The sequence below is a fragment of the Lacerta agilis genome, chromosome 9 (assembly GCF_009819535.1).
Source record: "Lacerta agilis isolate rLacAgi1 chromosome 9, rLacAgi1.pri, whole genome shotgun sequence".
NCBI classification, from domain to species: Eukaryota; Metazoa; Chordata; class Lepidosauria; order Squamata; family Lacertidae; genus Lacerta; species Lacerta agilis.
The window spans coordinates 46,038,031-46,057,199 of NC_046320.1; the positions used below are offsets into that span (position 1 = coordinate 46,038,031).

The 19,169-nt window shown below is 39.8% G+C and overlaps 1 protein-coding gene across 3 annotated transcripts in view; it reads right to left on the reverse strand.

Annotated features, from left to right (window-relative positions):
* The window catches only part of SPATA5 (spermatogenesis associated 5), a 147,168-nt gene that overhangs the window by 85,077 nt on the left and 42,922 nt on the right, over nt 1-19,169 (reverse strand). For all 3 annotated transcript variants that reach the window (XM_033159729.1, XM_033159728.1, XM_033159727.1), the window contains exon 14: nt 17,307-17,433. In XM_033159729.1, coding sequence (XP_033015620.1) covers nt 17,307-17,433 — 127 coding nt within the window. The remainder of the gene's footprint in view (nt 1-17,306; nt 17,434-19,169) is intronic.

Here is a 19,169-nt window from a genome sequence, read left to right on the forward strand (position 1 = left end):
AATCACAGCAGCTCATAATTCCCTTAGGCACTGTTGCAGGAAAAGTAAGGCAGTTCATTTCCCCTCCCTTTTCTTTCCCCCTCAGCCGAGTTCCGTGAGGAAGTTGTCATGACACAGAACAGATGTGAAACGTTGACTCAATTAAAACGCACGACTTCCCATGAAATGCTCATCACAGAGAAGACCGTTTACATTGTCTTCTGTCATGAAGATTGGCAGGAGGTTAAAGGAGCCGTGCCACATTCTATCAATCGAGCGCTTAGCACCAAATATTCTCTCTGTTCCTCTAATGCAAAGAGAACATACACACATTGTTCTGCCACAAGCTCCCCCCTTTAATCCATTTCCGACATCAGAGGTGACATCAGAGATGAAAATAGTGATTAGTGAAATGCCTTTTACGGAACAAAAGCAGGTACCAAAGAGAGATAACTGCCTCACAAATATGTAGCTGACAAATTGTATTTGTAATAAATAATGTTCCAAATCAATCAATAAAACTTATTTTAGTTTTTGTGAATTATGCACCAACAGAAATTTATTGAAGCATTTATAAACTGCCTCCATACAAAAAATGTTCCCAAAGTGATGCACAATACAGGTTTCTAAAAGCAATGTGTATAATAGGGGGGGAAAATGTGAACACACCAAATCCTACAAATGTCAAGTTACACAATTTCATTATGTATTATAACATAATACACACCAAGGAAAATCCACTTAAAAGGGTAAGTTTTCAATTGCAACCTAAAAGCAATATGGATATGCACTTGTCTAATTTCTATTGGAACCTGATTCTAGAGAGGTGGAGCTACAACACTGAAAGCTTAGGGTTTCCTCTTCTCCATCCCCCACTCAGCTCTGCTCCAGAGGCTTTCCGAAATCTCTAGAGCAGATTTTTGGGGACATGGGGACTGCTAGGAAAAGGAGGGGAAAGCTCCATTTTGCAAACGGAGGTCTCTCAATGTGGCGGAACAGGAGCACCATATACAGCTCTATATTTTTAGTTGATATCAAGAGTACCTTTAGCGAGCAAACAATGGAGTTGCCAAGCAGGGATATATGGGGCAAGGATATTTCCTGGTATTTGAGACATAAATCCTAAACCTTTTAAGAAGCAGGATCTCTCACATTACAAAACCATCAAAGTCCAAATTAAACTTGTCCTGGCAAAAATTCTCCCTGTGTAAGTGGGGCAACACTTAGTGAAATCCAAAAATGAAATTACAATTTTATCAGGAAAAGGTTCGTGAAGATACCAAAAGTCTGTGCCACATTCATGACTCCAAAATTAATGAACATATGATGATAGTCAGGGCAAGCTTGTTCTCTCCTGCTCTGGAGGGTAGGAACAAAACCAAAGGAGATTCTGACTAAACATCAGGAAAAACTTTCTGACAGGAAGAGTTGTTCAACAGGACACAGGAGATACTTTTATTCCACCCACAACACAACGATCTATGTGGAGAGGATACTTGAACTGACAATGTACAAATAAATGTATTGCTTGTGTACTGTATACTGCATATGAAACTTAACAAGAATGTTACTGTAGTTATATGTTGTTCTTGTATGTACATGACAACCAATAAAAATTATTTGGAAAAAGAAACAGTGGAAGAGTCTCCTTCAGGAGGCTGTGGACTCTCCTTCCTTGGAGGTTTTTAAGCAGAGGCTCTCCGTCTTTGAAGCTTTACCTGAGATTCCTGCATTGCAGGGGGTTGGACTAGATGATCCTCGGGATCATTTCCAACTCTACAGTAATATGATTCTAAATGTTTTTAATATCCACCGAATACTGTATTGAGCTCAGAAAATTCTGTACATGGTTATCCACACTTGTGTACCACAATAATTTGGGTAGGGCTTTTCAAAACACACTGTTTTGGAGTTTGATTTTTAATTTTATTTAGTGAGCCTTACCAACCTTTTGCAACTGCCAGGCTCGAGGGGAAGTTAAGTCCTGAAAGCCTCACATACTTGAGGCTGATGATGTTTAAAGGCCCTCCTTGGCAGACAATTAAGGTGTGTGAGCTTCGAAGAGTGAAGCCCAGTTGGGTCAGATGCTTGGAGCCATGCTCTTCTGTTGTTTATAGTCCACACAATACTGCTTTGGTACTTTTATCCATAATATAATATATTTACAGTGTTTTCAAAATCATTTTTGGGGAGGAAGGCACTTTATTTTTTTGTCAAATAGATACAAAATTCAACACATTTTTAAAAATATACTTTCATTTAAAAAATACAGTATCTTATTTAAATTGTGTGCTCTGCCTCACAGAAGCAGACAGCTACCTTGAGTTGCCTTTGCTTTGTAGCAATGAACAGATGCTTTCCCCATAGCAGTGTCCCTGCTTCCTGCAGCAAAGTTATTCTCATTCGTTACTTGGGAACTGTATATGCATCGCTGTGCTCAGTACTTAATTTTGCCAAGCCTCAGCCCAGGCATCTGTTTTCAATGTCAGTCTCAGAACATGTGTGGTAAAAACAGACGAGTGCTTCTACACAGGTGTAGAGTTCATCTGTCTCACCACTGGGTAAATACCACAGAGTTTCCACGCATCAGGGATAATGGCAAAGGGTTTTCAGAAATAAAGGGGGTATTTCCAGACATGACTGAACCAAACATCCCTTTTCTTGAAATTAAGCATCGTCTGTGTTGGATGAGGACCAGTATGACCTACAATGCAAAGAATAAACCAGGGACATCATCTCAGATGGGAGGAAGCACAAGATATGCCCCACAATTAATGAATGGAAGATTTAACGAAGACCAAAGGCCGACCTTTGGATACAATCACAGTTAAAATATGAGAAAGCAAAGCATTTTTAGAGCACTTGTCAATTATCAGTTTCATTCTTCATATGATATAGCAATATGGGCAATGCAGGAAAAAGCAACCTTTCAAAAACAAAGGGATTAATATCTCCCAAGCATCCCCAGTCTACAGGCACAATAAATATTTTATTAAAAGTATTCGTAGCTTCCCATTGCAAAGTAGCATCAGAGAGAGGGACATGAAATTAAAAATACAATAAAGATCACACACATCTCATATTAAAACCAGGTATAAATCTAAATGTGTTTATTTATCCTCTCTAGTATGCTAAATTTAACAACCTTGAACTTTATATCACTCTGGAATGATTTGAAGATTTCAGGTACATTTCCTATAAAAATATTTTCCCCATATTATCTTTCACTTGTAAAACAAGTCTTTTCACCTCAACATTTGTCTAGACTAGAGCAAGAAAGGCTAAGACACTTGAGTCCTGGTCTAGATTGGGAAGTGCCTGTTTATAATGAATACTGTACATTCCAGCGCTTAACTGATATCTAACTGACCACTAACTGCTAGTTTTGTTCAACGGAAACAAGAAACTATTATTGGAACAGTCAGGAAAGAAAGAAAATGAACAAGGAAACGGAAGCATGCCACATTTAAAGACATTTCAAATAGTGCAGCTGTAGTGCTCATTGATAATCTGCTCTGCCAGCTGAAAGATGTCGAACCCATATTTTGTTCTCCTCCCCCAGCTCCGCTGCCCTATTGTGCTCAAATGAAACAGATGATATCTAATGTGAAAAAAGTTTTCATCAGCTTTTACAAAGATAGAACAATTGTATCTATAAAATATTTGTAATAAAAGTTCAGTATTTCCATAATATAAATCGTTCAATACATATTGGTACTAAGATTCAAATTTCTCTCTGCTAGTACTTTTTCACAGTGGCATAAGATAGCATGAGAAATTGTAAGTGCTGGACGTTTGTGGTCCCAGATACAAGGCAGGAAGTAAAATAGCTAAGCAAGGTACTGGAGAAGGGGGTACAGAGTTGGGCTAGGAGCTGCAGGTGTTGTGTTGCAGCCAAGGGAGTAGGAATAGTGCATCAAACAATATTCAACAAAGTTTCTAGGCCTTGGAGCATGGGTGACTGGGCAAGTTTAGAGGGGACACAAATCTCCACCATTAATCATGGGAAGTTTGCCATCAATAATCAGAAGAAAAATTTCAGAAGAAAAAGATGCCACTGAACAGGCCTGTAGCTGCAGGCCAAAGTTAGCAAGACATCTAGGAACAGCCTAAAGACAAGCCAATATCCAAGCTGGGTGACAGCTGAGTTAAGGAATCTATATCATAGCTGAGGGCTGGTTCACCAGATTTGCAATCAAAGGGTCACAGGTTTAAACACCTGCCTGAAACTTTGGAGAGCTACTTGCAGTGTATCTGCTAGGGCTCCTGAAACCCCTCACTTCTTCAAAATTGGCGTGAGCATAACAATATGTTTACCATAAAATACCATGGGTACCGTATTTTAGACACTTAAAAGTAAACTTGCGGGCCCACTTTTATATGAAAACAAAGATTGATTTAAGTAACTAATTAAATCAATGAATTCCAAGCATATTCCTCATTTATCTTGCAGCCATTTATTGTTAGCCTTTTCCAACTAACCTCATTCTAGGAAACAGTTACTTTTAGACAGCTACCATAAATGAAATGTTTATTATCATTAGAGGAAGTTATTTATACTTTTCTTCCAAAATGACAAAAGAGGCTACGGATAATTTCAATGATTCAATTTACATTTTCCTCAGAATACAATAAAACTAATGTCCACCGAAAGCAAGTAAGTCTCTAGAGCTAAGAATGTTCTTTTAAAACTAAGAACGTTTTTAAAAAGGCTTTAACATCTGGATGAGCTGGATTAGCTCAGTCAGTAGAGCATCTCGGGATTATGAGTTCAAGCCCCATGTTGGGCAAAAGATTCCTGCATTGCAGGGGTTGGGACTAGATGACCCTTGTGATCCCTTCCAACTCTACTATTCTTTGTCTTACATATATCAAAATAAAATTCTCAACCCACCCAATGCCCGACAGCTATTCTAAAAGGTTTATATCAACAAAATGTAGACGTGACTTTTTAGTTTAAAACACAGACCTCAAAAATAGGTTTATAGCCTGCACGTACGCAGAGGCTCTGTCTGATCATATTATATTGGTTACATATGTCAGTTCACACTGAGGAAGATGCCAAGCTGGGAACTGTATCTGGTGAATAGCTGAGATTCCCCACTGAGGTTTTATTTGTTCTTTACTTTTTAAACACAGAGGATAAAATTAACATTCAACTAACACTGCCTGTTCTGTGTTGGATACCCAAGGACCGGTTAGCTGTTGTGGCCACCCCTATCTTAGAAAGAGGCTCCCTATGGCCATTTAGGTGCTGTGGTTGAACTTCACTGAATGACAGAAATAACCTGCCATGTATCGGTGGTACAGCCAAAGCCAGAGCTGGAAGCTAAAAAGGAGAGAAAAATGCAATGTGTTGTAGCTGCTGGGGGCCTAACAAAAAGCCTCTACGTTGGATTATTGACATTACCAACATACTTAGTACATGAGCCTAGGCCAGAACACAGCACTAGCTATGTTTGTCAAAAAGAAAAAAAATCTGTTGAAAATAGAACAATTATGGCTCATTTGTAACACGCTCTCCCTAGAAAGGCTTGCCTAGCACTAAATCTCATGTCTTTCGAGCTCTAGGAAAATACCATTTTTATTTCACCGGGCTTTTGAACTACATTAGCTTGGTGAAACCAGGGGTGGAAACCTGTAGCCTCCACTTGGACTTGGACTCCCAGCCCCAGTCAGCATAGCCAGTGATCAAGGATGATGAGCTTGTAGTCCATCCCCAATACTCAGCTACACCATAATGATTTGCTCTGATATTTTGCTGGGTCAGTATTCTTATTTGTATTGTATTGTATTGTATTGTATTGTATTGTATTGTATTGTATTGTTGTCATGCAATGATCATAAATGACCTCAGGAGGTGCCATGTTGAAGAGTGGAGAACTGAACAAATAAAATTGACTGATGAATGCATATGCTGTGCTAAAAAATAAGATTGTTGATGCTCTGTGCATACTTGAGTCACTAGCTTGTTTACTCACTCTAATCTTAGAAACAGTGGCCAAAATGATACATCTTCTTTTTCAATGGAAGAGGATAATAATAATTTTGTATTAAAATAGATGCCAAACATTTTTTAAAACCCCTTAAGACAATTCCTAAGTGTTTAGAATACTTCTTTTTACATTTTAATGCACATATTCAACTTGAAATACGCAGGTATGTTACAAAAATACAGTCAATTCTTTTCAAAATGTGGACAAAAATTACTGATGAACAGTAAACATTTTCTTCCATCCACCACTTTCAAACCAGAGTAATAAAAGAAAACAAATATACAAATGTCATTTCCAAATCATATTCTTATAAGGTTTCAAGGGTATCATTTATGAAGCACAAAGATTTCCTTCTTTAGCAGTGTTCCAAACATCACTCTATTCGTGCTTAGCTCAAGACGTGAATATACTTGCCTAGAATGTAAGTGAAGTATTTACACAAAGGCAGCTCTTTAGAAACCTTTTATTGTGAACACAAAACAGGAAGTACAGTAATACCAGCCAGTAGATGTTAAATAACTCTTAGTGTAAACTGTGCTGTTAGTTTAATATGCATAACGTTAACCCCTTAAGGTATAATGAGATGAAACATGCGCAGTAAATACCTTGACTCATGAGGAAAATCTACAGTATTTCCCACAGTTTTTTTCATTTTAAGCAGCACACATGACCCAGCTAGCAGAATGGAAGTCTGCTGAGCATAAGGACTAGCAAACAGTTTGAGCAAGCTTGAGGTGGTGCTACTTCTGACAGGAGTAATTTCCAGAACAGAAAAAAACAAGAAGCTTCTTTGACTACCGTGGTTAACTTAGAAAGCAGCATTTCATATCAAGACCTCAGACAGAAAACCACAATATCAGAACTCCAGTGGACTATACCACTATTTGTGTGGCATTTTACAAAAGAGCAAAATAAATATGACAAGGTGAATTTGCATCTGTGATTTTTTGTGGTACTTCCAACTCTTCAGAAATATTACATAGGTTTTCCACTTTTTTCAAGTTTGTTCCTGGGGAGAATGCTTGCATTGCAGTGCTGAGTTTATGTCTTGCAAGCATGCAAATCATACAAGTCAAGGCCGATGGGAGTTGGAATCTAAAACATCTGAACATAGGAATGTAGAAAGCTGCCTTGTTCCAAGTCAGACCACTGGTCCATCTGGCTCAGAACTGCTTGCACTGACTTGCAGTGAGTGTCCATGGTACCAGGCAAGAATATCTCCTAGCCCTTTCTAGACATGCCAGATATGAACTTGGGGCCTTCTGCATGCAAAGCAGATGCTCTACCACTGAGCTAAGGCCCTTCCCCATCTGAAGGGCACCACATTGTTTATACCCTTTGTTTACTGGATTGGGATTATCCCCAAACAGAAATGTTTACCAGGATGTAGCACTGAATTTATTCAGGAGGTCTCCTCTGACCCCATGTACAGCTTTTAAAGCTCCATGTCTCCCACAGACATACATACCTAAGGCCATTTTATTCTCAAGCAGAAAGAATTGGCATTGGAGCTCCATACTTCTGCAGCTCAACCAAGAACGGCCTTAAAATTGCATTACTCTAAAGAGCAAAGCATTCTGTAATCGTAGCTAGATAGGAGCCAAATTTCCTCTCCAATGTAAAAGTATATGCATGTATCAGCTTACAAAGCTCAATGTGTTTCGACCCAACAAAGATCCCCATCTGCCTTACCTGACAGAGTATCTCTCAGAATTTCTATATGCACTGTATCTCCTAAACTTCTAAACTCTAGCTGCTTAAACTGAAGCTTGGCTTGACTGCCACCTGCTGATACTTTGAGAACTGTTTCGATGCCCAAAACACCAGAATGGTATGTTCTTTCTGTAATTACCATCAGTGGTAACTGAAGCAAAAAAGGCCACATTTTATCACTTAACATTTCACACAGAGTAGAACAAAACTGTTGAATGGGGAAGACCATGTTTAAATGCTGCTTTTAGTCCACAGAATTGTATTCTGCTACTTGCTTTCCCCTCAATGAAACATTTTGTAAATATTAACAATAATAATTTCTGTTTTATGTCTTTCCCAGACTCTTTTTTTTTAACAGGAAAGGGGATGGCATGGGGAGGGGGGAATAGGCCAAACATCACAGTCTGCCTAAATTCCAGTTTCAGCCATTAGCACAAACATGTCTTAACTAGTATTTCTTTGTAGCTATTTTCTGTTAAAAATAAACTGGTTTAAGCTATATAGGCCCACAGATACTGGCAAAAGACTACTGTACAAATAAATGAAAGCCTGCGGCTTACCTCCTTCACTGCATTTATGGGGCCCTCTCACTTAGAGACTTGTGCTACAGCATCAATGTTTGCTTTTCATGGTGTTATTGTCCTTCAAGATCACTTGGGGTACTATGACCTTTTTTCACCCCAAGGGTATGATTTGAGACCGAAAAGCATTCGGAAACGAAAAAGTTGCTTGCCAACAAAATGTTTCTACATAAGTGAAACAGAAAAACTCTTTGAGATAAAATGCAACTAAGCTACATAATGTTGTCTGAAGAAGTTAGCATTTTGAGAACTAGGCACACTTTGTATCTACACGCTTTTAATAAAAGTTAAATGGCCATTTTTATAAGTGCAGTAACATGTTCCAGGGTGTGTGCTTGCCAATTACGCACACCTCGCGTGTTGACTGATGAACACACACCCTGGCGTGTGTTCTTGCTTACATAGCCCACGTGCTGGCTTGTTAAGTAATGGAATAAAGCTTGCCTCACCAACTGGCTGAAGCTACCTCTGCTTACTCTGTAGACTTCCACAGAACATGGACTGGTGCTGCTGAGCACTTCATCTGAAAGAGACTCAAGGGACAAATTGCTTCCTTAAACCTTCCTGTGTGTGCCCCACATCTGGCAAAGAAACAGTCGAAAGCCATTGATAGTTCCTAATGTTTTTGAGCATCAGATGAACATAGTAAACTATTACTACTTTGCAATGTGAATAAAATGCCTTTTTTGTCACACTTGGCAACAGAGTTTTATAGCAAAATGAAACCATTAATCTCTACACTATCGTACAGAGGAAGATAATATAACCCACTTAATACAGAAGTACAGCTGGGTGCGGGACTAACCTGAGATTGGGGAGTCAACCTATCTTGGCTAGGTTTGCCTGCTTAGAGCAACACTTGCCTACCATGAGCACTCATAGGACCTTGGTTTGGAACCATCCTTAGCTGCTATACGCATGTCAGCTGACCTCTGCCATGTAAACATTTTTCAGGAGCTTTAGTTGATCTTGGGAGAGAGCAGGTGGTTATCAGCTCTCCAGCCTAGACCATTCAACTGCTGAATTACTTAACTGTTCTCATGTCAGCTATAGATTACAGATTAATTTACACTTATACAGAGAGCACTGTTCTGGGTGCCAGAACCATATTATCTTCCAACCCTCTTTTGCAATATCTACAGGTATTCCCAGCATTTCCCCCATTTGATCACATGAGATGATTTTATTATTCCAGGAACAACATCTGCTATATCTGTAAAACAAAACAAACAAAACAAAACAAAGCCCCATATTCACTAAGTCAGCCTCTTGAAACAAGCATTCAAAGGTTATGTGTCCAAGTAACTTACAATTTTAATATATCATTTTTCTTCACAACACTTTGTTTTCGCAAGTATTCTAACAATGTTAGAGTGGTTCCTGGTGACAATTTCTATAGTCTCTCCAGTGGTTATGGTATAGTCTTAGATGGCAATACAAGAACAGGCCTTTTCTGTGGTGGATTCCTTACTGTGGAATGCTGTCTCCAGAGAGGCTCACCTGGCACCATCATTACATATCTTTAGGCACCAGGCAAAAACATTCCTCTTTACCCAGGCCTTTGGCCATTAAATAATCTATGGCCTGTTAAAGCTGGGGGGGGGGGGCGGCACTGTTATTATGACTATTTTATTATTATTATGTTTTTATTATGATGCTCTGTAAAATGTGTTCTCAATGTAGTACTCCACCCTGGGATCTTTTGATAAAGGGCAGTATATTGATTATTTATCAACAACAACAACAACAACAACAACAGGCATTTAAGATCCCTCTTAATTCAAGGTAAAGATTGATTAAAGAAAGTTTGCACTGAAAAACTGAATCTGTTTCAGGATTTGCCCAGCTAGTGTCTTATGGAGACTTCCTCTGAGGAAAAGGTGTGACACTTTGTGCAGACCTCCAGTCCAACTGAGGACATGGAAGAATCCACAGCAGTCCTAAGGCAGCCTGAGACCTTGATAAACGCATGTTCTCCATTTTCTCCCCTTAAGTAAAAGTATGCAAAGAAGGTCAATGCACAGCTAAACTGCAAGTTTTGCCTTACAGCTGTTTAAAGCTTCCAAGTGCAATGGGGTCCCCAAAAACTTAATACGTGCAATTGCAAATTCCATGAATTATTTCCCGCATATTTTCAACGTACACAACTCTTCTGACATATTTCCTCCTCTGCTTTGTTCTTCTTGCAGCATATCATAACTTGCTGCTTATCTGCATTATGTTCTTCTTACAAATTATTAAATTATTGTTTAATTTATTGTATATTTATTAATATGAGATGTTTCCATTACACTACTGTTTATTCCTGGGTAAATTTTATTATGCTAGTGAACATAAGCTTGAAACATAAACATAAACTTTTGAAGTTGTGAGCTGCCTTGAGCATGGTTTACAGTAAGAAAGGTGGCATATACTAACTGATGATGATGCAAGCTCATTAGCAAGGGTGGCAGAAGACCTGGTGGGGAACCCAGAGTCTACACAGAAGCACTCATTTGGATGCTAGTCTCCTCAAAAGGAAGGGTCTCTCAGGAAGAGGAAAAAAGACAGAGCCAAATCAGCTGTGAGCAATGACTCAGCAGATGGATGGGAATGGGAGAACTTGTGTTGCTGTTATAACTATACTGGAATAATAGCTCCCTTCCTCAGTTCCAACTGTTTAAAGCAGGGGTAGGCAACCTAAGGCCCAGGGGCCGGATGCGGCCCAATCGCCTTCTCAATCGGGCCTGTGGATGGTCTGGGAATCAGCGTGTTTTTATATGAGTAGAATGTGTCATTTTATTTAAAATGCATCTCTGAGTTACTTCTGGGGCATAGGAATTCATTCATTCCCCCCCCCCAAAAAAAAAATAGACCGGCCCACCACATGGTCTGAGGGACGGTGTACTGGCCCACAGCTGAAAAAGGTTGCTGACCCCTGGTTTAAAGGCTCAAACGGTTTTTTAAAATGCTGGCAAATGTAGGTGAAATTCACCGGTTAGCAAAGCAACCGTTCTTTGTCATAGAATTCCCTGTGCACACTCACATCCTCATTGAGACTTGAATTCCTATGCACAATTTCACTGCTGAGTAGCGAGCAGCAGGAGATAAAGCAAAATCCATACAAGTACATTCTGCCATCACTATTTTGCCTTTGCACTGCTCCAGATGGAAGAACTTGTTCCGTTAGGAAGAGCCTGATATCTCGAACAGAAATTCATAGTGGAGCAGAGATTGGAAAGCTGTAGCCCACAGATGTTGGGGGACTACAATTCTCATCATCCCCAACCAACATCTAACTCCCATCATCCTATGCTGGCTGGGGCTGATGGGAGTTGTAGTCTGTCATCTGGAGTATTGTGGGTTGCCCATCCTTTTAGCAAAGTCACCAGAATCAGAGAAGAGTAGGACTAAAAGAGGGAGAGTTCATCAGGTTCATTGACTCCCGCATAACAAGCTCCACCTAATAAAATTCCTTCTTCTGTACAACTATTAATAGTGTACATATCTCATGACACTTTGCATCCAGTCACCTTAGAAGGCTTAGAAACAACATAAATCAATCGGCCATTTCAGAAAGCTTTATGTGGACTGCAACAAAATATTTTAAAAGTAAGCATTTATCTGAAAAGCACATTAATGTGTTGTTGTGAGAGGTGCTTTCTGCTATGTTTTACTATACTTGAATTTAATTTCATATAATCTCACTCACAAATAAATTCATTAATCTGTATATGCTTTTATGGAGAAAAGCAGCCACATATATCCAAGTCTTATGGTATGGCTGTGAAAGCTTACAAATGCAGCCCAACAAGTTCTTCTACTACCTTGTTTTGTCTGGCAGATAATAAATCTAAAGTGAAAAAGTCACTGTGCTCTTCAACTGTCACCACAAAGAAGGGGAGGGGGAGACAACAACTCAGCAGCCTCAAGGCTGATTTACCACACTCTCTGTACCTTCGCAATTGAAGGGTTGGAGGGGGGATTACTTCTGCACACCTGGAAATATTTATTTACTATGCTTAAAGAAAGCACCCTGAAAATTCCACTGGAAACAATTCAGACACCTTTATGAATGTCAGCATACAATCAATAAATAAGGAACACCCTACAGGCAAAATTGTTGCTGATGTCAATAACACAGTGCTGACAGAGTTCAGTGGGGCCATATCACAACCAATAATATTTATTGTCTCCTAGCACACTCCTTATTTAAATTAAGGAATTATCTGAAACCTGCCTTAACTCTGCCCTATTATTTAATTAGACAATTCTTAGTCTATCAAGATGCTGGACCTCATTGTTCCTGGAAAGCTTCCAATCCCAGTTCAAAAACAGGTGTTGATTTTGCTATTTAAGACCTTAACTGTCAAAGACCTGATTACCTCACACACCAGTTTCTAGTTTGAACCTGACTTCTCACAAAGGTAATTTACAAAGGCCCTGTTCCACGTTCCCCCCTCCATCAGCCCTACTGATGGATGGTAACATGAGACACGTCCCCCACAGTGGTATCATCAAGGTTGTGATATTTGCTCAGTTTTTAGTGCCATGTGAAAATATTTTAATTCAGAGGTCATTTCAGAATCAATGAATTTGTGTTGTCGTCCCGTCCCCCCCAAGTCTAAGTTTAACAGGGTTTCTATAACATTGTAAACTAGTTTTCTGACGTTCAGATAAAGCCAGGCTGATTTAAAAAAAAAAAAAAAGCAAGCCCATAAACATCAAGGAAACTAATACTAAATAAGAAAATGCCATTTCTACTGAGAATTGTAGGTACAAAAATTAACAGACAAAATATTAAGCTTTTCCTATAGGCAACAACGGCAGCAAGAATTTTATTAGCAAAGAAGTGGAAACAAGAGGAATTACTGACAAAGGAAGAATGGCAATTGAAGCTAATGGAGTATGCAGAACTGGCCAAAATGACAGGAAGAATCCGAGGACAGCGGGACCAAAAGTTCATCAAGGACTGGAACAAATTTATAAATTATTTGAAAGACAATTGTATTCAATCAAATACATTGGTAGGATTGCAAGAAGCTTTGTAAGGAAAGGTACAAAAACCACTGTAGGTAAGAATAAGAATGTATGATGTTCTAATGTTTTTGATTTTAAAGCAATGGTTAAATAGTGAAAATGCAGAAATTTGAAATGAAAGATAGAAAATCATAAGGAAGGTTTGAAGGAAGTCTGGGCCCTAAAAAGCCAAAATGTATAATATAAGAGGAGATATTGCAATGGAAATTATTATTGTAAAACTACCGTATTTTCCAGCGTATAAGACGGCTGGGCGTATAAGACGACCCCCAACTTATCCAGTTAAAATATAGAGTTTGAGATATACTCGACCGCAGATTCTCCTCCCGGCGTATAAGACGACCCCTGACTTTTGAGAAGATTTACCTGGATTAAAAAGTAGTCTTATACGCCAGAATATACCGTAATAAAAAGGACACAGGGAAAAAGGATACCTTCTAAAAGTCACTCTCATGACTAAAGGAGTGAAAAGGGAGCGAAACAATTTCTTCATGGATCTGCCTGGGAGGTTCATATTAATATGTTTTTGATTCAGGAGTTGCATGGGCATATTCAGTCTATATCTCTGCTCTGCAGCTAATTTCATTGCTATGTTCAACTTTTACAGGACCACTGCCATGACAGAAAATTATAAGAAATGAATTATTCCTCACATCTCATGTAAATCTGATAAAATTGTCCTGCAACCAACAGCACTTAATACTGCATTTACCAATCAGATGCAAGACTGAAAAACCCAATAGAAATACATAAATGAGCATCGTACAATAACCACAATTTGTTCCAGACGAAACAAATGCTGAACATGTTTACAGCTTCAGATTACCTGATTTATGACAACTTCAACATGTTGCCAGATGATAACTTATGTATTGAAATTCTTTCCCTTTCCCTTTACTAGTTCACCCATAAAACTTGAATATTTGAATTTCTTTCATAAGCCTCCAGACGGGCAGAACTTTGATGTTTCTCAAAAGGAAAGACTGCTTTTTAGCTGGAGGCAAAAACTAAAAAAAAACTTTTTACTGATTCTGCCAAATCACTCACTTTTTATTTTTCATCAAAACTAAAACTACTTTTAATTAACACTAAACTCCACTAAAACAGCTCCACTGTCTTTTGGACATTGGATAAGCACCAGATAAGAGTCTTCCAAGTAAAATCTAACAGGTCTTTTTCAGAGAGAGGTTTTTTAATTTCATTTCCCACCTGTGAATGGCCTCTGCAGAGAGAGTGTGAGGTGTAGCTTTGATCTTATAGCAGAAGTAGTAAGAGAATTTCCAAGAACTTTTTCAAAAAAATTGTAATGGTTAAAAAACATTTGTTATGGGTACAGAGTATAAAGAAATTTAAAATACACTCCAAGACAAGAACCATTCACTTATGTGATATTGGAAGTTGCTTCTCTTGCTTCCATCTAGTGGTACAGTTTGTACTGTATGCACACCTTTAATACCCAATATTTTAAAACATGCCAATAATGAAGATTGTTGTTGCTATACTGGTTCCAAGAGAAAGAGGAAACATGATGGTCCAAGTTGGTGACTTCAGTTACTCAGAACACTCCATCATTCCGAAGTGTTACAAATACCAATATTTTTAGCCTGTTTGAATTCAGCCATTTACCGCAAAAAAATTAGTAACTCAAATATGAATGAGAAATTAACTAGCAGCAGTTGATAGGCTGATGTAATTAACCCTTGAGGTTTAAATTTATTGTAAAGTTTCATTTATCTTTTCACAGACTATCTCTTGGGATTTAAAAGCAAACCAAATACAACACATACTGGAATATTAAATTTCATAACATACTAAGAGGCAACAACTTTTCTTTGAACCAACTAAGAAGACGCAACCTCTCTATGTTTGATCCAATTGACAGGGCAGCAGAATGAGAATTTTCAACTCCTGGTTCAGCAAATTAATACCAAAGCAGACACTAAGGAAGAATTTTCCCCAAATGTAGGTACAGTACACTGTGAGATAATTTTTTGATTATGCTACGAGCATGTGCACAGCATCACCCTGATTCTAGAGGAGTCTATTCTGCTATGCAGATTACAGAAAAACCAACATGATGCCCCTAATTTATGAAGCTTGGATGCATGAACACAGTCTGATGTGGATATCCACTGTTTTACAAGCAAGCACATATATTTTGCATTTTATTTCAGGATGAATATGGTTTGGTTTTAAATGAAACCAGATCTAAACTCTGGTCATATTTTTCATTCACTATATTCCCCCCCCTTCTGTTCCATGCTACGCTGAAGTTTCTCATTGGTCAAGAAACAAAGAGCACCATGAATCTAAAGACAATATAGCACACTGACACTACTCTCTCTCATTAATCTTCATTTGTCCAATCACATCCTGTCATTCTCATGCAAATAGGGCACTTGAGGATGCAACTGCTGCACACTGCTGGGATGAGCTGTCAGAAACACCAGGGTGCCATCACAAACCACAAACTATCACTTCATTCTCAGCCCTTATGCTCTAGGCATCCCAGCTAATGTGTTTGACACTCAGATCTCACCCAGCAGGAGCTAAAGCAATCCAATTCTTCAGCTACACACACATTACTTCCTGTTGTGAAACAATCACAGAGTTCCCTGGGCTTGTAACAGCTTCTTCTGTTCTAGCCTGCCATTACAAGTAGATGCCAGAGGTATTATGGATGATGGAAACCAAGAAAAGGACATTCTTGCTGGTAAATTTCTGTTTCTGTCTCACGGAGAACGGCACTCAATTCAGGGAGGGCTAACAAGCTATCATCCTAGATGCCTATGAAGGTTCAAAGTTAGGAGATTGGATGCAATTCTAAACAAAAACACATTTGAGAGAACAAAGACACAATGCACAATTTGCTTAAACAATATTTGAATGACTACCTACAATTTTATCTATCGGAGGACAGCAACAGTGTATCTGCTAGGTAACTGACTGGTGTTGGGAAAATTCCCTCCTGCCTATGGAAAGAAAATTTTCCTTTCACCCCACATGGACTGGAGATATGTATTTAGTACTTCCAAGGCTGGCCAATTCTAAAAAATTGGTCCATTAATGCTGGAACAAAGGACCCCAAGATCCCAAGCAGACCAACCTGCTCAGGCTTCCTCAAACTCGGCCCTCTAGATGTTTTGACACTACAATTCCCATCATACCTAACCACTGGTCCTGCTAGCTAGGGATCATGGGAGTTGTAGGCCAAAAACATCTGGAGGGCTGAGTTTGAGGAAGCCTGAACTTGTTCAAAGCTGTTCCGGCTGCAGCAAACATGTCTATCTTACTGCCTTGTGAATGCATAGACTTCTTCGTGGTCAGTTTGCATACTGCTTTCAAAAAATGCTGGAGAAGCAGCATTGGTGGAGCGAACCATGGTTTCTTCTGAAAATCAGGAGAACAATTGTTTTTGTTAAGCCTTATACAAAACCCCTTTTTTAAAAAATCCAGTACTTTACAAAGACGTTTGACTACAATCTTAAAACATTTCACTTCCAACAGGGGCGGAGCAAGGGGGGCGGGGAGCGGTCTGCCCCGGGTACCGCCCTGGGGGTGTGACACTCTGGGGGCGGACCCCACCCCCGCGATTGACGCCGGCGGCGCGGCAACTTTTAAAGGGCTGCAACGCGCGAACAGCAGCACAGTGTCTGTGCTACTGTTCATGCGCTGCAGCCTTAAAAGTTGCCGCACCGCACGGAAGGGGTGCCGGCCGATCGCGGCTGCCATCTTGGGTGGACATGCGCAGTCCACCCAAGATGGCGGGTGCGATCGGCCAGCACCCCTTCCGACTGGCGACGCGCCGAGTTTTAAGGCTGCAGCGGGCGAACAGCAGCACAGTCCACCCAGGAGGCTGCGTCATGACATCAGGGCGCGCATGCTAGGGAGTGGCGCCCCGCCCCCAAGGGGGGTGCCTTCACGTTTGCCGCCCCAGGCGGCAAAGCAGCTCGCTACGCTGCTGACTTCCAATAAAGTAGCTTTAACAAAAGTAGGGGCAAGTACCCAAACCTCTTACCTTGTCTATCATATCTGGTCGGTTTGTCGCAGCCAAAACAGTCACATCCTTTAGCTGTTCAATCCCGTCCATTTCTGTCAGCAGCTGTGCCAAGACGCGGTCTGCCACATTCCCAGTACTTGAAGAGCTAATGGAAACACAAAACGAAAGGCATAGTAGGGATGCTAATTTCTAAAACACTACTTCAGAAGTGGGGGACATTTTTCAGTTTGAGGACCACATTCCCTCATAGGCAACTTTCCAGGGGCTGCATGACACTGGTGAGGAGGACTAGAGGAAAAACTTTGCACAGGAGAATAAATTCCAGGCATGCAAAAGTCAAATGTTTCTAAAAACGCCACATCCATCCTACTTTCAAGGAAGTAAGAGGCATTGCCACTGTTCAAGGACACGTTTGGCTACACAAAAGCACTCAATCAAGTGCCTAGACAGCATCCAAAGGACCAAATAGAGATGCCTAGAAGTTCTATTTCATGGGTAAGCAAACTAAGGCCCAGGGGCTGGATCAGGCCCAATCGCCTTCTCAATCTGGCCCGCGGACAGTCCGGGAATCAGCGTGTTTTTACATGAGTAGAATGTGTACTTTTATTTAAAACGCATCTCTTGGTTATTTGTGGGGCCTGCCTGGTGTTTTTACATGAGTAGAATGTGTGCTTTGATTTAAAATGTATCTCTGGGTTATTTGTGGGGCATAGGAATTTGTTCCCTTTCCCCCCCCCAAAAAAAAAATATAGTCCGGCCCCCCCCCCAAGGTCTGAGGGACAGTGGACCGGCCCCCTGCTGAAAAAGTTTGCTGGGTCCAAGGTTCTCCATCCCTGTGCTACATTAGCCTGATGAATCAGCTTTCCCCTATTTGCTATGATCAAGTTAAGAATAACCTAGTTCCTTTCCACATTCTGAAAGAGTAAGTTATTGGCAAGATAGGTTACGAGTTTGTTGGTGGTTTATTTTTCAGCAAAATATCAGTGAAACTGACCCCCCCCCCTTTCCCCCATTATCACTAATGGCTAGGATGTAGTTAAACAGTGCATACCAACAAGAACACAAACATGAAACCAATTTCTTAAAAACTGAAGCTATTGTTTTGGTACCAGTATCCTTTTCCTGAAACTCCCGCCAGCTTGGCTACCAAACACCAACAAAACAAAGTATGTCAGAACTTGGCAAGTGATTTATTGTGGCATTTGCACGGGTTGATTTTGTAAAGATGTACTGGCAACATTAAAACGCTGCTCAGACGGTGCTTTAGTTTCTGCCACCAATGCAGGTCACCCAACACTAAGTGAAATGAAGGCCTTTTACAGATTCATTTCTTCCACCTTCCCCAAGTAAGACCAAACTGAGCAGTGGCCAGCTAACCCATAAAACCACCTTCTTATTAATTTTGCACATCTGTTGCTCCAGATGTTAAATACATATGTTGTTTTGAAATCACCAAAAGGTTAAGTCTCAAAAAGAAAAGACTTTTTTTTCTCCTGGAAGAGATTTCAGAAGTTAGCCTATTTGTGTTTTGTGTGGGGTTTCTTTTTATTAACTACATGTGAAAAAGTGAGTTCAAAAATGCAGTTGGGTATTTAATTATAACTTCCACATTTATTACTTTAAATATGTAATAGGTACAAAATGGCAGATGCAAAGCTTGTTTTACAAGATTGATCCTGCTGACATATGAGCTTTTTATATTTGCTTTCACAAGAGTCTGTTCCATTTTATGAGCCCTGCCCTCAGTAGCATTTACAATTGGGTCTTGTGCAATAATTGTCCTAATTTTGATTTATGGCATAGCTAATGTGGGGTGCACATGGGGCAAAACCAGGGAAGTGAGTAGTGCAGCTAAGATACACTCTTGTCTACAAGTACAAA